The sequence below is a fragment of the Actinia tenebrosa genome, unplaced genomic scaffold (assembly GCF_029948245.1).
Source record: "Actinia tenebrosa isolate PJP-AT-01 unplaced genomic scaffold, QUT_ActTen_1.0 PGA_scaffold1__47_contigs__length_23844297, whole genome shotgun sequence".
In the NCBI taxonomy this organism is placed as follows: Eukaryota; Metazoa; Cnidaria; class Anthozoa; order Actiniaria; family Actiniidae; genus Actinia; species Actinia tenebrosa.
Window position 1 is genome coordinate 1,107,430 of NW_028292578.1, and position 18,324 is coordinate 1,125,753.

At 37.2% G+C, this 18,324-nt stretch overlaps 5 protein-coding genes across 5 annotated transcripts; 2 read left to right on the forward strand and 3 right to left on the reverse strand.

The window, feature by feature from the left end:
* Positions 1–585: 585 nt before the first annotated feature.
* On the reverse strand, positions 586–2,252 carry LOC116291531 (uncharacterized). Its single transcript, XM_031698717.2, has 3 exons — positions 2,086–2,252; positions 1,840–1,951; positions 586–829 (listed from the first exon to the last, which is right to left on the reverse strand). The coding sequence occupies exons 1-3, from the start codon at positions 2,250–2,252 to the stop codon at positions 668–670; spliced, it is 441 nt and encodes a 146-aa protein (XP_031554577.1). The 3' UTR covers positions 586–667.
* LOC116291525 (large ribosomal subunit protein mL44) lies at positions 2,243–7,609 on the forward strand. Its single transcript, XM_089032242.1, has 10 exons — positions 2,243–2,381; positions 2,696–2,795; positions 3,668–3,846; positions 3,961–4,036; positions 4,218–4,302; positions 4,618–4,722; positions 5,074–5,222; positions 5,954–6,036; positions 6,845–6,879; positions 7,461–7,609. Exons 1-10 carry the CDS (start codon positions 2,270–2,272, stop codon positions 7,566–7,568), a joined length of 1,032 nt encoding a protein of 343 aa, XP_088888368.1. The 5' UTR covers positions 2,243–2,269; the 3' UTR covers positions 7,569–7,609.
* A 1,799-nt stretch (positions 7,610–9,408) lies between these two features.
* On the forward strand, positions 9,409–16,015 carry LOC148909655 (uncharacterized). Its single transcript, XM_089032245.1, has 4 exons — positions 9,409–9,596; positions 13,593–13,654; positions 14,273–14,684; positions 15,111–16,015. The coding sequence occupies exons 1-4, from the start codon at positions 9,440–9,442 to the stop codon at positions 15,326–15,328; spliced, it is 849 nt and encodes a 282-aa protein (XP_088888371.1). The 5' UTR covers positions 9,409–9,439; the 3' UTR covers positions 15,329–16,015.
* Positions 9,785–11,728, reverse strand: LOC148909656 (uncharacterized). The gene has a single exon (XM_089032243.1). The coding sequence runs from the start codon at positions 11,468–11,470 to the stop codon at positions 10,010–10,012; it is 1,461 nt and encodes a 486-aa protein (XP_088888369.1). The 5' UTR covers positions 11,471–11,728; the 3' UTR covers positions 9,785–10,009.
* A 1,036-nt stretch (positions 16,016–17,051) lies between the features above and the next one.
* Positions 17,052–17,957, reverse strand: LOC116291487 (somatostatin receptor type 5-like). The gene has a single exon (XM_031698661.2). It carries the CDS (start codon positions 17,955–17,957, stop codon positions 17,052–17,054), a length of 906 nt encoding a protein of 301 aa, XP_031554521.2.
* Between the last annotated feature and the right edge of the window lie 367 nt (positions 17,958–18,324).

Here is an 18,324-nt window from a genome sequence, read left to right on the forward strand (position 1 = left end):
TGCCTTTTCCACGTTTTTTTCCCTTTCTTTTCCTCTTTATATTCTTATAGACAATATTCCTGGTTGAGCATCATTTATAAAATAATTGGGATACTACGCGCGCTATGATTGGTCGAAAGCCATGTTTGATGAGAGTATCAAAACACGCTATCGTCATTTTTAGTCTATCGCGCGCGCTCATTAGTCAGTTTGAATAAGACGACATGTAGGGAGAATTTACATAAATTTGCTTTTTTTCGATCTTTTCGCGAGTTTGTTATTTTATAAAACAAATCAAAAACAGTTTTCTGTGTTTGATACTCTGATCAAAACACTTGGGATGTTGGGAGAATACTCGAGAAGCTGGAAACCACTCCGCTACGCGTCGTGGTTTTCTACGCTCCTCTCGTGATCTCCCAACATCCCGCGTGTTTTGATCAGAGTATCAAACACGGAAAACTGTTTTTGATCTGTTAAATTAATAATAACCCTAATAGAAGACTATTAATAAGAACCCTTGTAGTCCAGTCCATAGATACAAGATCGAAAAGCTCTGCCCTCTGTCCAGAAATTACCCTTAGAAAAAGAAAATGATACACACCTATATCCAACAATTATATTCTAAGTTTAATTATTTTCCATATATACAAGTACAACAACATTCATTTGTCTAATGATATTAATTTCATCATCTCGTTACGTTGAGGTGACTCAGAATTGCCTTTGATTTATCTGTTAAGCTTTTGGATGGTACAGCATAGATATTAGGCCCCAAGGTTCTTTTTCTGTTGAGTAGAAATTCTTGCCTGTCTTCTTTTTTTCTTGCTGATGTATGGCCATATTCTTCTTCCTGTATGAAGAAATAAACATCATCATCAATAAGTGAGGTACATTTACATCATGCATTTTCAGTCCTTGTTTCTTGCATGCTAGTTTTCCGTGCCTGTATATTATATTTAACGCCATGTGATGACTGTTGTTTTGTTTGATTGCAGATGCATGCCCCGTAAAACTATGACCGAGAACCAATATTTTGTGGGGGGGCCAGGCCCCCAAAAAAATTTGTGGGGGGGGGGGGGGGGCATCTGCTCCCCCGCCTTCTCCCCCTCCCCCCTGGTTCCACCGCCCCTGGTATGTTACTACTAAGTAGACACTCTTGCCAGGACCACTTGAAAGCAAGACTTGCCATGGATGCCCGGTAAAGTACTTTCTAGTTAATAGCACACAATGGACAGTGTTTGCCTGTCACTTAAGGCTGGTAATAAGATTTATTATGATTTATTTATTTATCTAATTTTTCTTTGTGTTGTGATTTTTTTATGTTCGCATTGTCTTTTTTTTTGTTTGCATTGTGTTTTTTTTTTGTGTTGACCCTTCTGGGCCACAGTAATTGATACCTAGCAATAGATTACTCTCTGGTCGATGGCACCTGATGGGCAGTGTTTGCCTGTTATCGTAGGCAAGTAATAAGATTCATAAAGGTCTTCAGCTAATTGATATTAAGTACAGTAATAGAATACTGTCTGGTTGATAGCACATGACAGAAGGCCGCATCTGTCCTTCACTGAAGGCTGGTAATGAGATTCATGAAATTCATTCAGCTGATTGATACCAAGCAACAAAATACACTCTGGTTGACATCACGTGATGGACAGTGTTAGTCCTTCACTCAAAGCTGGTATAATGAGATTCATGGGATTCGTTTATCTGATTGATACTAAGCAATAGAAGGGTTCATGGCAGCCATGTTATAGGGCAAGAACAACACAATATTCTTGCAAAACAAGAGGGTTTATCTTCCAAAAGAGAACATTTAAAACTTTTTTTTACCTAGAACTTGGCGACATGTGGGGTACTTACCATGGTCAGATATGGAGTGCTCAGTAAGGACTCGACTCTACCTATGATTTCTTCTTTATCCCTTGTGTTTCTTCTTTGCATTGAGGTTATTTTTTTTATAATTCGATTCTTCCTAATAATACAGAATTTTTTACTTCAATCAAACAGCAAAACTACACATGTACATGGAAGTTTATAAATTTATACACAAAAACAAACTACTTTTTTTTTCTCATAGTAATAACGAACCCAGATACCCTAACGTACCCTGCAAATATTCTTCCAGGTGCAGATCTTCGCCCAAGTAAAATCCTTGTAAGCCACATTTTTTTTATCGACTTCCAAATAATGAAATTTTCAAGATGGCGCTCAAGACCGAGTGGTCCTGGGTAGATACCGCGCCTGCGTCTATAGTCATTAGCGGGTTTGCCCATGACATCAGGAATTCAAGATGGCGGCTCATTCGCAAGTCTTGTCGTGTTTGAGGTTGTTACAGCGATCTTGTACGATATGGGGTAGCAGATCGCCAGATTTCATTGGAAATAGAGCAATAATACTGTCAGGTAAACATTTGTTCTTGTCTTCATAAAGTATTAGTGAAGTAGTTTGGTTTCTACATCTACACAATTTATTTGCAAAATCCAAAAGGACATCTAACAAATTCCACTGCAAGTGCAAGATAAATAAAATAAATAAATATGTGCGAATAAGGTAATAATAATTGTGCTAATAATGATTGAATAAATAATAGTTTCATGACACGGTTAACCTTCAGAAAGTTTATCTTGATATTTCAGTGTAGACTTTAACTTTAGTCTTGTATCTATCTTGAGTATAACAACGTAGGCAAGCTTTGATATTTGTGATATCATTATAGGTGCTACCTGTAGGTTCTATCGTGGTAGTAACAGAGACACCAGAAGGAGAGAAAGAAATGAAAGAGCAAGACAACGCAAAAGAGAAGGAATTAAGCCAAAGTAATAAGCTAATATAGAAGAACGTTGAACTCTGGTGTTAATATAAAAATATTAAGTATTACCTGAGCATTTTCCACCCACCCCACTTGCCCCTTTCCCATCATTTTATCATAACACTGCATTACATATTACAAAAATATAAAAGTAAGATTATTTGGAGAGCATGACACTTGACAGCCTCACCCTAGGACTCCATACATTCATTGTGTATACCAGAGGGGGAGGGATGATAAAAGTAAAGTAGTAGTAAAGTAAAGTAAAGTACTATTAAGATTTTGGTCTCCCAACTTCCCCCTGTTATTCTCTGAAAAAAATTAAGGTGCTGACACACGGTGCAACATTGCATGTAACATTGCACGCAACAGGACTGTTGCAGTGTGTGTCTACCTCAAACTTGTTGCACACAATGTTGCATGCAATAAATCTAAAGTTGAATCCCTCTCTACTCTTGCAACATTGCGCAACAAATTTCATTATGTGAACATGGCTGCAACATTTTGAAATTTCCAGCCAATCAGCTTGCACCAAATTCATAACTGCTGACCAAATATCTTAACATAGCAGCCTGACACAAGCGATGTTGCAGGATTTTGTTGCAATGTGTGTCACCCTGATTCAAATTTGTTGCTTGCAATGCTGCATGCAATGTTGCAATGTGTGTCAGCACCTTTACAGGCTTGCTTCATCTGCTTTAAATTGTGTTTTCAGATCCCCTATTATTGTAAGCAAAAGTTACCCCCTCTTACTGCATTTGATCTGAATGAATTTATGACAAGAGTTTTTAAGAACTCATGGTTTTTAAAACAAGTCGGAACATTAAAAACTTGGTTCCAACTCATTTCTTATGCATTCCTTCAATCTTATTCTCGTAGGGTTTTTGACAAAAGAGAATTTATAAATATCAACTATGACAAAGAGTTGTTTGCATTCAAAAGTAGATTATCTCTTCAGTCTATTGATGATAGTGTACTCAAGCAAGCACTTACACATGAATCCTATCAAGAAGATCCTCAACTTGCTGATCAAAATAACTCCAAGTTATCAATATTAGGTAAGCCATGAATTACATGTATGATCCTTGGACACAGTATGATCACAGCATGGCTCAAAATTTGCACTATACTGTTGAAAGTAAATAGTCATATGATGGTTTCTCTTTATTTAGGTTATAATCTAACTGCCCATCATATCACAGAATTTCTTTGTTTCAAGTATCCATCACTAAATGTGGAAGGAATCAGGTGAATGCTAATAATTTAGGACTTTGAAGTTTATATAAAAATGTGGAGAGAGAGGAATGATTTCTTGAGGTTGATAGCTTAAATTTCTGCATTTGCCTCTGCACTTATACATGTAGTTTACTTTCAAAAAATATTTTTCAAATATTTTCATTAATACTCTAACTTTGTTTGATTTTTTAAGATGTCTTATTGACTTCCTGACAAGCAGAGAATCCATTGTTAAAATAGCTCAGTTGACTGCCTTGCCTGAACTTATTAAAACAGAGGTAATAAAACATATATTAGGAATCTTAAGATTTGAAAACATGCTCAATGAATTGAAACTTTTCCAGACAAATCTTTGCCTTACTTATCATTTTGGCCAGTAATGTTGAGCCAGAAATGGGGTACTGTATGGCCGAGCTAAAACTAATTTGGCATGTGATCATGATTGTTGACTGATGGGCTGTTATTTTAAGCCCTGGTTGTTGCCCTACATCATCTTCCTTGATAGATTCTTAAGGTCCCTGTAACAATATAGTCTTATATATGTAAACCTGTGTTCTATTTTTAAACATGCCTCTTTTCAAAACTACATTTAGTTTGACCTTGACATGCTGCACCAAGAAAAGCACCTCAACTACGTGAAAGAAGATGTCATTTGTGATGCATTCTATGCTCTGATTGGTGCCATCTACAGTGATAAGGTTCTTGATTCTGTACTTTGATAAGTGAATGTAATCACATTGCTTAGCATAATTATATTTTCATTTATTTACTACAATTAATTATTAGTAATAATAATAATAATAATAATAATAATAATAATAAATAGGTGCTTATTAGGTTTAGTTTTGAAACAGTTAAATATAAAATTGACAAAATGCCTAGATCTTTTCCCCTATATCTAGACTTCTTCAAGAGTCATTATGTCAAACATTTGAGCCAGGTGACGATGGTAATAACTAGTTAGTAATAAAATATATGGACTGAATAAAAATGTATTGTAGGAATAAACAACCACACAACAAATCAATCTCTACTGTTTTCTGTTGCAGGGTTCCCATGAAGCTAATAAGTTCATTCAGGACTTTATTATCACTCAGCTTCAGGGACAAGAGTTGTCAAACCTACTCACATTCAAAGACCCAGAGAATCTTTTAAAGGACATCTTACTAGCTGAGGGAAAGCCGAAACCAGAAGCACGGTATGCATTTTAAAGATTTGGCTGAAAAATATAAACAACTGTAACTTACTATAATATGTCTGCTATTAATTAACTACAGTGATGATGGTTTGACAGTAATCCTAATTAGCATGAAAACTGGTCAATGTTTGATCTTTTTTTCTTTAAAGAAATATTTGCTTTGAACATTCCTATTAAAAATCTTTAAACTAAAGCTTCTGCTCTGCTCTGCTCAGCTCTGCTCTGCTCTGCTCTGCTCTGCTTTGCTCTTCTCTTCTCTTCTCTTCTCTTCTCTTCTCTTCTGTTCTCTTCTCTTCTCTTCTGTTCTCTTCTGTCTCTTATTTGTTATATATTCTGTTATGTTGTTCTTTATCTTTTATTTTTTCTGTTATTGTCTTTCTTATTGTCTGTTGTTATGTTATGTATCTGTTCATGTATGTTTTGTTCTTTACTGTTCTTCTTTCTTTTTCTCTTTCTTCTGTTCTATTCTCTTCTTTTCTCTTCTCTTCTGTTCTGTTCTGTTTCTTCTGTTTCTGTTCTTCTATTCTGTTCATTTCTGTTCTCTTCTCTTCTCTTCTCTTCTCTTCTCTTCTCTTCTCTTCTCTTCTCTTCTCTTTTCTTTTCTTTTCAGTTTTGTTCTCTCCTTTCTTCCCTAACTTCTTGTTGTTTTCTTTTCTTTCTTTTCACTGCTCTCATGTTTAATAAGTAATAGTCTATTGTTTTCACTGTTGCTTACTGATATATTATTGCAGAGTAATCCGAGAGAGTGGCAAGAGGACTCATCTTCCTGTCTTTGTGGTTGGTATTTTCTCAGGAGACACAATGCTTGGTGAAGGTATGAACCCTTTTTTTAAAACCATGAAGACGATATAACCAACCCTGTTTTACTGGTATTTCAAACATCATCTTGTACTGGCTTTCTTGCTTCATATTATATCTGACCTTAGCTGCCGTTACTTTAAAGAATTCATAACATTAAACTTTTTTTAAATGGAGTCATTTGACACAGTGGCTTGTTACATCGTAATGAATTCCTTCGAATCTACAATTATGCACGAATCTCCATCAAAATCAATTTGTTTGATTCTGAATAGAGAAATATTTTTGTTTATTATATAATTACCAATGAAATATCTATTTTTCTCTATTTCGAAAAATTGATATCTTCACACGTGAAAATAACATGTTATTTTCACGTGTGAAAATAACACCATTGTGATGGCTATTCAAAAATACACGGAAAGAATTGCCTGAAAAAGCCAAAACATACTTTCATTGATAATTATATAATAAACAGAATATTACATGGGCGCTTGGAGATACGAAATTTATCTTCTCGTGTTGAAAATCTCTCACTCGTTCGCTGCGCTCACTTGTGAGAGATCTTTTCAACACTCGAAGATAAATTTCGTATCTCCGCGCGCCCATGTAATATCCTCTATTTCTTTGTTTTTAATCTTGAGCTATCTTGTCGTTGTGGATTAGTTGGTTGGTTGATTTTGTTTTTCTCTTAGATTTTTTGGTTGGTTTTGTTTTTGCTTTTTATCTTTGTTTCGTTTTTTCATTTTTCTAATGACACATACAAAATCTGTTATTGTCTTAAGTTATATACACGAATTGTCTTGTTTTCATTGCTTTTTTAGCTGCAAGTTATAACATCACCAAAGCAAAGAATCAAGTAAGTATTGTACCAGCACATTACTGTTAAGAGTTACTGCAAAAAGGGCGCATTCGTAGTTATTCCAAATGCATTGAAATTGCGGTGAAGAAAATTCGGAAAACCTTTTTAGTTCTGGGAATATTGGCTCTCCCCTGGACCAAAATTTGATGATCTAATCAAATCGATATCACTTGACCCCGATTAACGACATCCATTGAACCAGTCATAACACTTGCTAGAATGCCTTGACTATGAGCCGTCACGGTCACGGCAAACCGCGTTCGTTTAATTTTCTCCAATCATGTAAAACCTGTTTTGCCGACCTTCAAGTTTTATGGAAAACCCTGAAACAACCTCTGGGGCAGCCAACTCACAGATTGAATTTTGAAACTACCTCTGGGCTGATCAAAGTCAGGGCAAGAATAACTCACAGATTGAACCCTGAAACAACCTGCTGACCTAACGGACAACTTACAGATCGAATAAGAAGTTTAGCTTAGTTAGTGTCAGGTTTTACGGAGGTAAAAAATCTAGATTCCAAAGTACCCATAGAAGGAAACCCTCTACTAAATTATTATATTTTTATGCTTTACTTTTAGGCGACCTTAGCTTCGTTGATGAAGCTGTTTGAACGGGACATGAAGCTCGACCCATCCTTGCCTTCAGAAAAAGAAGAAATAAAGTTTCAGGTTCATGAACGGTCATGAAACAAAGTGGTGTTAAAATAAAACGATATTCAAATTCTTTATTGAGTTGAGCCAGTAGTCAAATTTATTAAATTAAAGTTGAGCATTATTTTCAGTTACGACGGCTAACGCGTCATTTATGTAGAAAGAAAGAAAGAAAAAAAAAGCGACTATCTGGATCCTTTGGATCATAGTAGCCCAGAATGAGTTTCAGTGATTAGCCCTGATAAAGGACTCAAATAACGTTGGCAACCATTTAGTATCTGATCCGTTATTTCTCCTTTTACGACAAACATGAAACGTCAGTTGACCATTGAAAACGTCTTTAAAATTAGTGACATGGAATGGCAAAGATCTCCAAGTAGAAGATAAACAAAAGAATATTTAATTTTGTGTTTGGTGAGAAGGCTTTGCAAAAGGTCAAGTGAAATACAGGGAAACAATGAAAACCTGTTAATGTCTGCAGTTCGCTATTCTCTCTCTAGTTCGTGGGAAGAAAAAAAACGCGATGCAACTGTAATATTTGTCGTTATAAAATCTGTATTTTAGTATTGTCTTGGATATCTAGGCTTCAATCAAACAGCCATAAGTGTATAAGAATCTATACTAAATTCAGTTAATGTTTCTGAACTAGTATATATTACGTCCATGCCTCCAGAGTACACGAGTGTCGAGTATTCTTGGTGTTAAGTGGGGACATTTCTTTTGACAGTTCTTGATATTTTCAGGTAGGGGTCAAAAATAAACTAGAACATAAGAGGAAACTAAACGAGACTTACCTCGAATATTTAATGTTACCAAACATTGTGTTATCCGAAAAAATTTAGATGAGAGCCTAAACGATAATCATGTTTCATTTTTTTCGTGTTCCAGTTGAATTTCGCATGAATCGTGGTTTCGTTATTTTCTGTCTTTAGTGTTTTAATCCCGTGTGTCCGAAATAGAAATGAACGTGACCGTCATAATTGCTTACTATCAATCACGTGACTTTTTGGAGTTGACTGGGGGGGCAAACAAGCGGTTGATTGGGGGGCAACTAGCGGATGCTAAGTCAAAACATATCAAAATAAGTCCTCAAACTATTGTATTTGACTATTTTCACGACATCAAACCAGAAAACAAGAGATCAAAACAACCTCCAGGATTCTACAAGCCATCAAAAAAGAGCTATTACCGGAAGTGACGTCTATTGATAGCAACCTATTGAAAGAGAACACAAAAGTCGGCTAATTTGTTATGGTTTAGACGAGAATGCAAATCAAAGAAAAGATAATATAATCATTTATTATGAGCCGAGAAGCCTCGCCATGAAACGCGCTAAAACTTTGGTACATGTCGCATTTTCACAACAACAGTAAATAACGCGTTTGCACGACATGCAAGTTTGATGAAGAAGTTTGTCTCGACTTTGTCTCTCTTTGTGAGAGAATGATAAGGACGGAGCTCCCTGTGGAGGGAGTTTGAGTGACATGTGAGAGAAGAGCCGTGAGAGCACGAGAGATGTGTTTGGAGAAAAGGATGTTGTGAGAGAGAATCGGAATTGTAAAGAGGATAAACTCGTTATTTGGATTAAATCTTAAAGCAGGAGTTGGAGACTATATTCATAAATTATCGTACACTCTTTTGAACGGGGAGAAAGTCTTGGTCGCATGCACAGAGCAAGACGTAAATGGAAAAATTTATCCTTAACTAAACAATGGACCACAAACTTGGGGTCAGCTATCTTAACAGGTGCTTTGATATCATCTTTAAAGGTTCATTTATTAGTCATCTATAATTCAGAGCATGTAGTTAATGACACCGTTTTGCCAGTCGTTATATGATATCATCTAACAAGCAACAGTTTCTTTGATCGATACCTTTCAAGCTTGTTCCAAAAAAGTTTTTTTATCATGATATCTAAGGTTACTCCTTGGGTGGTTTTGATGGCATTTGTGTCATGTATAGTGATGAGTGAGAGTGGTAATGACGTTGGGGATAGCAAGAGGAGACATGTAGTAGTGGTTAATCCTTCACATAAATCTTCGAAAATTTCACATCCTGGTTCAGGTACGTATGCAAATCTTTACACCTTTGATTTGTTTTCTACTGAATCAATCAACTTCTGGCAGGGCTGATCGAAGCAGCCGGGTTTTGGTAGTAATTTTTTTATTCATGATAGAGGAGGGTTAGGCGATACAAATACAAAATAACACCTTAGATAATAAAAAGATATAACTAGCTAAAAACTAGTGTGAGCTGCGTCGGTGTTTCTAATGAAACAGTAATGATGAAAAGGTAAATTATACACCGTGAAAAGATGAAAAAACTTACTGACGTTTCGGACGCTAGTCCTTCGTCGGAGTAAAAGAGAAAGAAGTGGTAGAAAGGAGTGTATATATGATAGAATAAGACAAAAGAAACCAATGAGAGCAAGGTAGGCAAGGAAACAAAAACAAACAATCAAAAGACAAAAGAAAAGGTTAGTTGAAAATAAAGCGTTCATTAATCCCGTTGGGACTAAGAGTGCCCAATAGGTGAATAAGCCGCATTTCTTTGGTCTTGCGACAATCATTGTTGCCGTTAAGCAAAGAAAGACCGAAAACAATGAAGTCAGAAAGAGAATGGTTAGCTAGATTAAAATGGCGGGAAACTGGTTTGGTGGGATCGTTATTGCGAATATCATAAAGATGATTGCAAATGCGATCACCAAGACGGCGGCCAGTCTCGCCCACATACAAAAGATTACAGCGGGTACATTTAATACAATATACAACATTAGAAGTGGTACAAACAAAATGGTCAGTGATTTTAACAGTTGATTTAGGACCGACAACAGAAGTGTGAGAGACTATGTGAGGACAAGTATAACAACGTTTACGAGAACAGCGAAAAGTACCAGGTTCTTTGTTAGAGGGAAGAACTCCCTTGACCAAGAAAGAACGGAGATTACGATCACGTTTATAGGAAAAGAGAGGGCGGTTGTTGAAAATAGCAGAAGTGCGAGTATCAGAGTCAAGCAGAGAAAAGTTGCGGTTAACAATGGGTTTAATGGAAATGTTAATAGGATGATACGTAAGAGTGAAAGGAATGCGGTCATTAGAGGGACGAGTGTGAGGAGTGAGAGCGGTGGTACGATCAATAGTAGAAACTTTACGAATGGCGCGATCAATAACATGAGCAGGATAATTACGCTTAAGGAAGAAGGAACGCATCTCAGAACATTTAACAGAAAAATCAAGATCATCACTACACAAACGACGAAGACGAAGAAATTGCGAGAACGGAATAGCGTTAAGAGTGTGCTTAGGATGAGAAGACGAGTAGAGTAAATAAGAATGAGAGTCAGTAGGTTTGTAATGGACACTAGTGCTAAGACGGTCGTCATTAACACTAAGCAAGATGTCAAGGAAAGTGACTGATGTTTCACTAACCTCCCACGTAAAGTCTAAGGCAGGGTGAAAAGAGTTAACAAAAGAGATGAAAGAATCTAAGTCATTACGCGAACAAGAAGTAGCACCAATACAATCATCAATATACCGTCCAAAAAACTCAGGTTTAGGTCCAGTATATTGTTGAAAAACAAGGTTTTCGATATAACCAACAAACAAATTGGCATAACTAGGGCCCATCTTAGTACCCATAGCAACACCGTTTATCTGCCGATAATACCGATCACCGAAAGAAAAACAATTAAGAGTAAGAACAAGTTCAGCTAAGCGTAACAAAGTGGGAGTGCTGGGCTCGAGGACAGGACGAAGATCGAAAAAATGCTGAAGAGCACGAAGGCCCTCATCATTAGGAATAACAGTATACAAAGATTTGACATCCATAGTAAACAAAAGCTTAGAAGAGTTATCAGGAAAGCGAAAATCGTTAAAAATACTAAGAGCGTGATTAGTATCCTTAATATAAGTAGGTAAAGACTGAACAATAGGCAGCATGAGAGAATCTAGATAGCTAGAGATGAGTTCGGTAGGACAACTACAAGCAGAAACAATAGGACGGCCAGGGTTGTTAGCTTTGTGAATCTTAGGAAGAAAATAGACGTGAGAAGTACGAGGAGTAATAACAAAAAGGTTTTTAGCAGTGGAGGGTAAAGAGCCATCAGAAATGAAAGAGTTAACAGTGTCTTTAACTAATTTTTGATTGTCAGGGGTAAGATCCTTATCCACTTCACAATAAAAATTAGTATCAGAGAGTTGACGTACTGACCTACTACTACCTACTGACCTACTGACTCTCATTCTTATTTACTCTACTCGTCTTCTCATCCTAAGCACACTCTTAACGCTATTCCGTTCTCGCAATTTCTTCGTCTTCGTCGTTTGTGTAGTGATGATCTTGATTTTTCTGTTAAATGTTCTGAGATGCGTTCCTTCTTCCTTAAGCGTAATTATCCTGCTCATGTTATTGATCGCGCCATTCGTAAAGTTTCTACTATTGATCGTACCACCGCTCTCACTCCTCACACTCGTCCCTCTAATGACCGCATTCCTTTCACTCTTACGTATCATCCTATTAACATTTCCATTAAACCCATTGTTAACCGCAACTTTTCTCTGCTTGACTCTGATACTCGCACTTCTGCTATTTTCAACAACCGCCCTCTCTTTTCCTATAAACGTGATCGTAATCTCCGTTCTTTCTTGGTCAAGGGAGTTCTTCCCTCTAACAAAGAACCTGGTACTTTTCGCTGTTCTCGTAAACGTTGTTATACTTGTCCTCACATAGTCTCTCACACTTCTGTTGTCGGTCCTAAATCAACTGTTAAAATCACTGACCATTTTGTTTGTACCACTTCTAATGTTGTATATTGTATTAAATGTACCCGCTGTAATCTTTTGTATGTGGGCGAGACTGGCCGCCGTCTTGGTGATCGCATTTGCAATCATCTTTATGATATTCGCAATAACGATCCCACCAAACCAGTTTCCCGCCATTTTAATCTAGCTAACCATTCTCTTTCTGACTTCATTGTTTTCGGTCTTTCTTTGCTTAACGGCAACAATGATTGTCGCAAGACCAAAGAAATGCGGCTTATTCACCTATTGGGCACTCTTAGTCCCAACGGGATTAATGAACGCTTTATTTTCAACTAACCTTTTCTTTTGTCTTTTGATTGTTTGTTTTTGTTTCCTTGCCTACCTTGCTCTCATTGGTTTCTTTTGTCTTATTCTATCATATATACACTCCTTTCTACCACTTCTTTCTCTTTTACTCCGACGAAGGACTAGCGTCCGAAACGTCAGTAAGTTTTTTCATCTTTTCACGGTGTATAATTTACCTTTTCATCATTACTGTTACCTTAGATAATAACGAGTTCTACTTAGCAAAAGTTGGCGAGGCGGCCCGTCTTCTTCGTCCAAATACAGTCGACTCTCGTTACATCAGACACCCCCGGGACTGTTCACTTGGTGTCCCTTCTTTAATGATATTTTTTGCCAGGGACTCTGCTGCCGTCCGTAATAGCCAGGTGTTCGTAATATCGGGGTATCCAGAAGCCGATAGTTGACTGTAAAAAGCGAAATAAAGGAATTGCGAAAACATAGTGTTTAATGTGAAATGAGCCGTTTGAAAATTATGTTATAAAATCTGAAAATATTGCAAAAGTCGATAAAGAAAATCGCACGATCTGCTCGAGTACAATTCGGAATTCATAGGTACGAGTGGTTTCTTGAGAGTTTTCAAAACTGGAAGAGCCGTTAGGCGAGTCCAATTTGAGAACTTTCAAAAAATCAGAAGCATCTATAAATTCCGAATTGTACGAGAAGATTGTGCGTATTTTTCTTTATAATACACTCAACAAAATTGAGTGACTGACTTGATAGGGACTCTACAAGAGTACAATTTGGGATTTAATTGTACTCCTCTTGTCCAATCAGAATCGAGTAATTTTGTTGAGTGTATTTTAGAGCATTAAAGAAGGCGAGACGAACTGGACAGCCAACATGTCCCCTGGCCTGGTACGAAAAAACTTGAACTGAACTAGTATGCTTTATAGTATTTAAAAAATATAAGAAAAATATAGCAATCATATTTTGATGATGCTTTTCCATGTCATAGACGTTATTGTCATTGGGCACGGTGAAGAGAGTGGGGATGAGGAAGATATAGACAAAGAAACTGTGAGTATCTTAGGCCTAGGGCAAACGTCGAACTTTCCATGCACCGAACTCATTGAAAACAATGGATATCAGGTGATAATGAGGCGGCATTCTTTGATGTAATTAAGTTCGGTGCATGTAAATTTCGACGTTTGCCCCAGGCCTTACTTAGTTGGGGTAACAAACTATTTAAGCATTAATTATGCATTCCGTATACCAAGAGTGGCTTCGCCTCGTTAGGTCTATAACCTTTACGTGAATTTCCTTCAGTTAGTTGCGCATCCAGGGGTGGTTTCTTGAGTTCCATGTTAAACCCTTTTGTGAAGCCCATCATGATCTTTACACTCAGAAGAATGAAATTGAACTCCCCTATATGTGAAGCCAATCGCACCACCTTTACACTTAGCCTCCTCCACAGGCATCTGCTTTGCTGATTTTTGCTCCTTGGACTTCCTGTGGCGAGGACAAAAAAGACTCCTCCTATCTCGTTGCTAGTTCTTCTCTGCAATAAAATCTAACACAGGGATCCCAAGAGAGAATATCATACCTCGACTTGTGATCACTAATTCTAAAAAGTTATATCAGTTAATATTCACCGCTTTTGATAAATCATGTCTTCATTTTACTTCTAAATTTCAGATTTCGACCTTATCAAACAATATCCTATCAACCACTAATCTTGTGCACTCTCAGTCACAACTGATCGAAAATCTGGGCAATCAGCTCCAAAAACTACATCATTCATTAAACGCACAAAATGGAAAAATAACAAGCGATATCCAGTTAACTAGAGAGGAATTGATGGAAGTCAACGAGAAGGTACGCAACGCGACCAACCTGGCAAATGTCATGGTTTTAATGTGGAGTAAATCGGAAAAAAAATTGGTCAAAATTGTCGACAAACTGGAAAATAAGATAGCCGAGGAGAAAGCTGTAGCTGATAGAAACAACAAGATGTGGGAAGAGAGACTTAAATCTTTAGAGAAAAAGTTGGGAAGATTGCAAATTGATACTGATAACGCACGACGATTGGCTGCTTCCAAGAGATCACGTGAGTCACATAATATTGACGTAATCTATTTTGGAAGGTTCGAGGAGGCTCTCTTGCTCCAGTGCTCCTCGGTCGTAGGTTTCTAAGAAGCACTAGAGCAAGAAGGCCTCTGGAACTCAGGAGTGCTAACCATTTAAACCAATCCACTGATCCAGTTGGAAATTCATTTGCAAATGGTAAGAAAAGTGCGGGAAACTTTGACTTTCGAAAAATGGTACACGCGTCTACCGAAAGAACCGGAGTAGAATCCCTCTGGAAAACAGGGTAATCGGAATGATACATACCATTTGTTTCCTAACCGGAATTTCCGGCTTTTCTTGATAAATGGTAAGCACCCCAGGGTAGGAGTTTTATAATCGACATTTACCTCCTCCAAGAATACAAAAAAAAATCTCTCTCGCTAATTTATTACTTCTATGCTTTCAGGTTGGCCTCGGGGTCGATACTGCATATTAGCCAATGGAGCATGTCCGGCCGGGTTTTATAGACAACGTGGATTCCTGAAAACAATATATATGTATAGTAGCAGCGGGGACTATATCAAGAGCATGCGCATGGGTAGCAGTTATATTGGTTGCTATGGGCAACATTGTGGTCAATATGGACACTATGCCACCATCAATATTGCGACTTGCTGCAAGTGATTAATCTCTGCCAATATGAATAGTCATAGATACGTGTAAATCATGTAGATATATAAACCATCTGTACACAGTTCTCATAATAGCCCACTTCCGAGATATGCTTTACTTGTCACGCACAAAGGTTTCAGGATGAGGCTACGTGCTAAATGCTCAGTCATTTGTGACAGGTGGTTAGAATAAATTTAATTTAGAACCTAGCCTCATACTGAAACCTTTGTGCGTGACGAGTGAAGTATATCTCGGAGGTAGGCTATTCTTAAAAGTAGCCGCCATCTTGATTGAGTGTAAAATATGTGATAGAGAAAATAGATTGCGTATGACTATTAGAAAGCCGCTGAAGGCTGGAAATGCCGTGACCGACACGGTGTCGAGCCAAGTATCCCGATTGGATAAACAGTCATTTCGTTTGCTGTCAGTAATTGGTTAAAAATGAAATTGGTACCGTGACCGTTACGGTGTTGCTTCAAACATCCTGATAGGTTCATTATCCAGTGATTTCGCGTACTATGAATGGTTCAACGAATGTTTTGGTCAGAAGAAATTTAACCTATCTAGGTTGTTTGCGTTGTATTCTGTAGAAATACCTGGCTTCGCGCCATACTATGGCGAAGCAAAATGAACCAACAGGGAGTCCATTAGAAAGTAGTTCTCAATGGATACAATAAAACAACGATAACTAAAATTAAATTTCTAATCGTATCATCACTCTATAATCCCATATAAGCAACTACTGGATTATTTTCAAATTCTCTTTCCTCAGTCCAAATTAAAGATTAATTTGGATCGTTTCCATTCGCATTCTTTCGAGGGAAAGCTATGACTCATGGAATCAGTCTAGTATAGTTTGGGATGATATGATTAATATGCAATAGGACAACATGTGTCCATTTTGCCAAATTGGACTCGGCCTATTTACCTCTTCCAATTTGGTGCCATTTTGGACTCTTTGAAAACCCACTCCTAAAATTTATTCCAAATTGCATTCGAAACCACTATATTATAATAACAATAACAATAACAACAACAACAATAATAATGATGATGATAATAATAATAATGATAATAAATAATAATAATAATAACAATAATAATAATAATGATAGCATATATGTATTTTAGTGCACTTTTTCTTCACAAATAATTTAAAAAGAAAGAACAAAAAATCACATATTCATTTCATTCGATAGAAGCAAAAGCGTTTGATTATTTGATTCAATTACTGTCAGTCAGTCTACACAAAGTGATACTTCAGTCCATTATAATGTCCTCATTCGATTCCGGCTTTTACATCTTCCGTGACTCAGAGTACTTTCAAAAACCTTCAAAAAGACTGACATTTTCAATAACACGAAAGTAATATTCTGAGTTTCCGCACGATTGATGACATGAATGCCTTACAATTGACATCATAGCAGCTGTTTTGGGACCCAATGCATCAAGAAGTGGTTTATTCTTCTACTATGTACTAAAGTCACAAATTGTGGTGATGCCGCCGGTTTGAGTTAATATCGTACAAAAAAATCCTAAAGATTTCGCGCTGATGAAAACGATTCTTGACAAATGACTTATCAATTATATTAAATAGCGATTTAAACTTTAAGCTTTTAGAAGAAAAATTTCGAAGTAAATTGCAAGTGAAAAAAACTTTCAACTGCGATAAGAAAAGAAGGGAAAAAATGCATCACAATCTCAGCATATGTACAGTCGTAAATTGTCTCGTGTTTTAAGTTTTCCACTTTAATATTTCTTTAAAAGCTTGGCGGAAATTCGTGCTTTGAAAAGAATACAAAAATGGGTTGATAGCATTCTCTAAGAAAAAAACGGCCACACTCGCGGTAAAAACCTCATGAGATACTTTTTCAAGAGACTTAAAAATTCCAAGAATGCCCAAAGGAAGAAGAAACACTGTGTTTGCTGCAGTGACTGTAAGAGCGACTTTTATGAGTTTTCGTTTGGACTGCTTGTCTGCCTCAGCGAGGGCGTTATTTTGTGGTGCTACCGTCTTCTTGAAATAAAGTTCTCTCACTACTTGGAAATAACAGAAAAAAGTAACTGCAAGAGGTAAAAGTATTACCAGTACTGCAAAAGGGATGACAGAGCTTCCGTAAAAGTCTACATTCCCAGGGTATCCATGCTTGCAAATCACGTTGTAATAACCAAATATATAGAGTGGTGAAGTTATTAAGAGAGCAAACACCCAGACAGCGATGATGGCGTATTTTACTGTATCTTCACGAAGCCTCACTCCTGACCTCATTGGCTTCACGATCGCATGGTATCTTTCTATAGCTACTACTGCGAGTGTGAAAATAGATGCTGAACTTGAGGTCACAGGGACATGGTAGTCCATGACAAACTTACACAACAGATCGGCCCAGATACCTTTTGGCAATAATATAATTCGCTGTAGACTCAGCAAAGGAATAAAAACAGAAGTTATCAAGTCAGCTACCGCAACATTGGCAAGAAGAATGTTCGTAGTTGTTCGTAAAGATCGTTTTTTTCTTACCGCGATGACGACGAGAGAATTGCCAACAGCTGCGATGATGACAAAAGTGGCACCAATAGAAATAAGAGCAATCATCTTGGGTCGTAATAAATACGAACTCTTTTCTTCTTCCACCGCCATTTTCTGATGCTAGAACAGATATGTTTCTTATAAGTTGGAAGTGAATATTAACAGTCAAGTTGGAGCGAATGTTTTAAGTGGCAAGCCTTTTCCGCTCATATAACTTCAAGTTATCCCTTTTCGCTGATCAGTATTAATTAGGTTTGGCAGCTACACCGATGATTGGTTGAAGCAACACGACATCTACAAGCTGGAGTATGAGGGGAGGGGGGGGGGGGTACTCCCCTATATTTGCTATACGGGTATGTGCAGCCCTATAGGGTATGGTTTTTCGGCTTTTGGGTCTGGGGTAGGGTATCATTTTTTGACATTTTGTCTGGGATAGGGTATCATTTTAGTCTGGGATAGGGTTAACGATTTGATCATT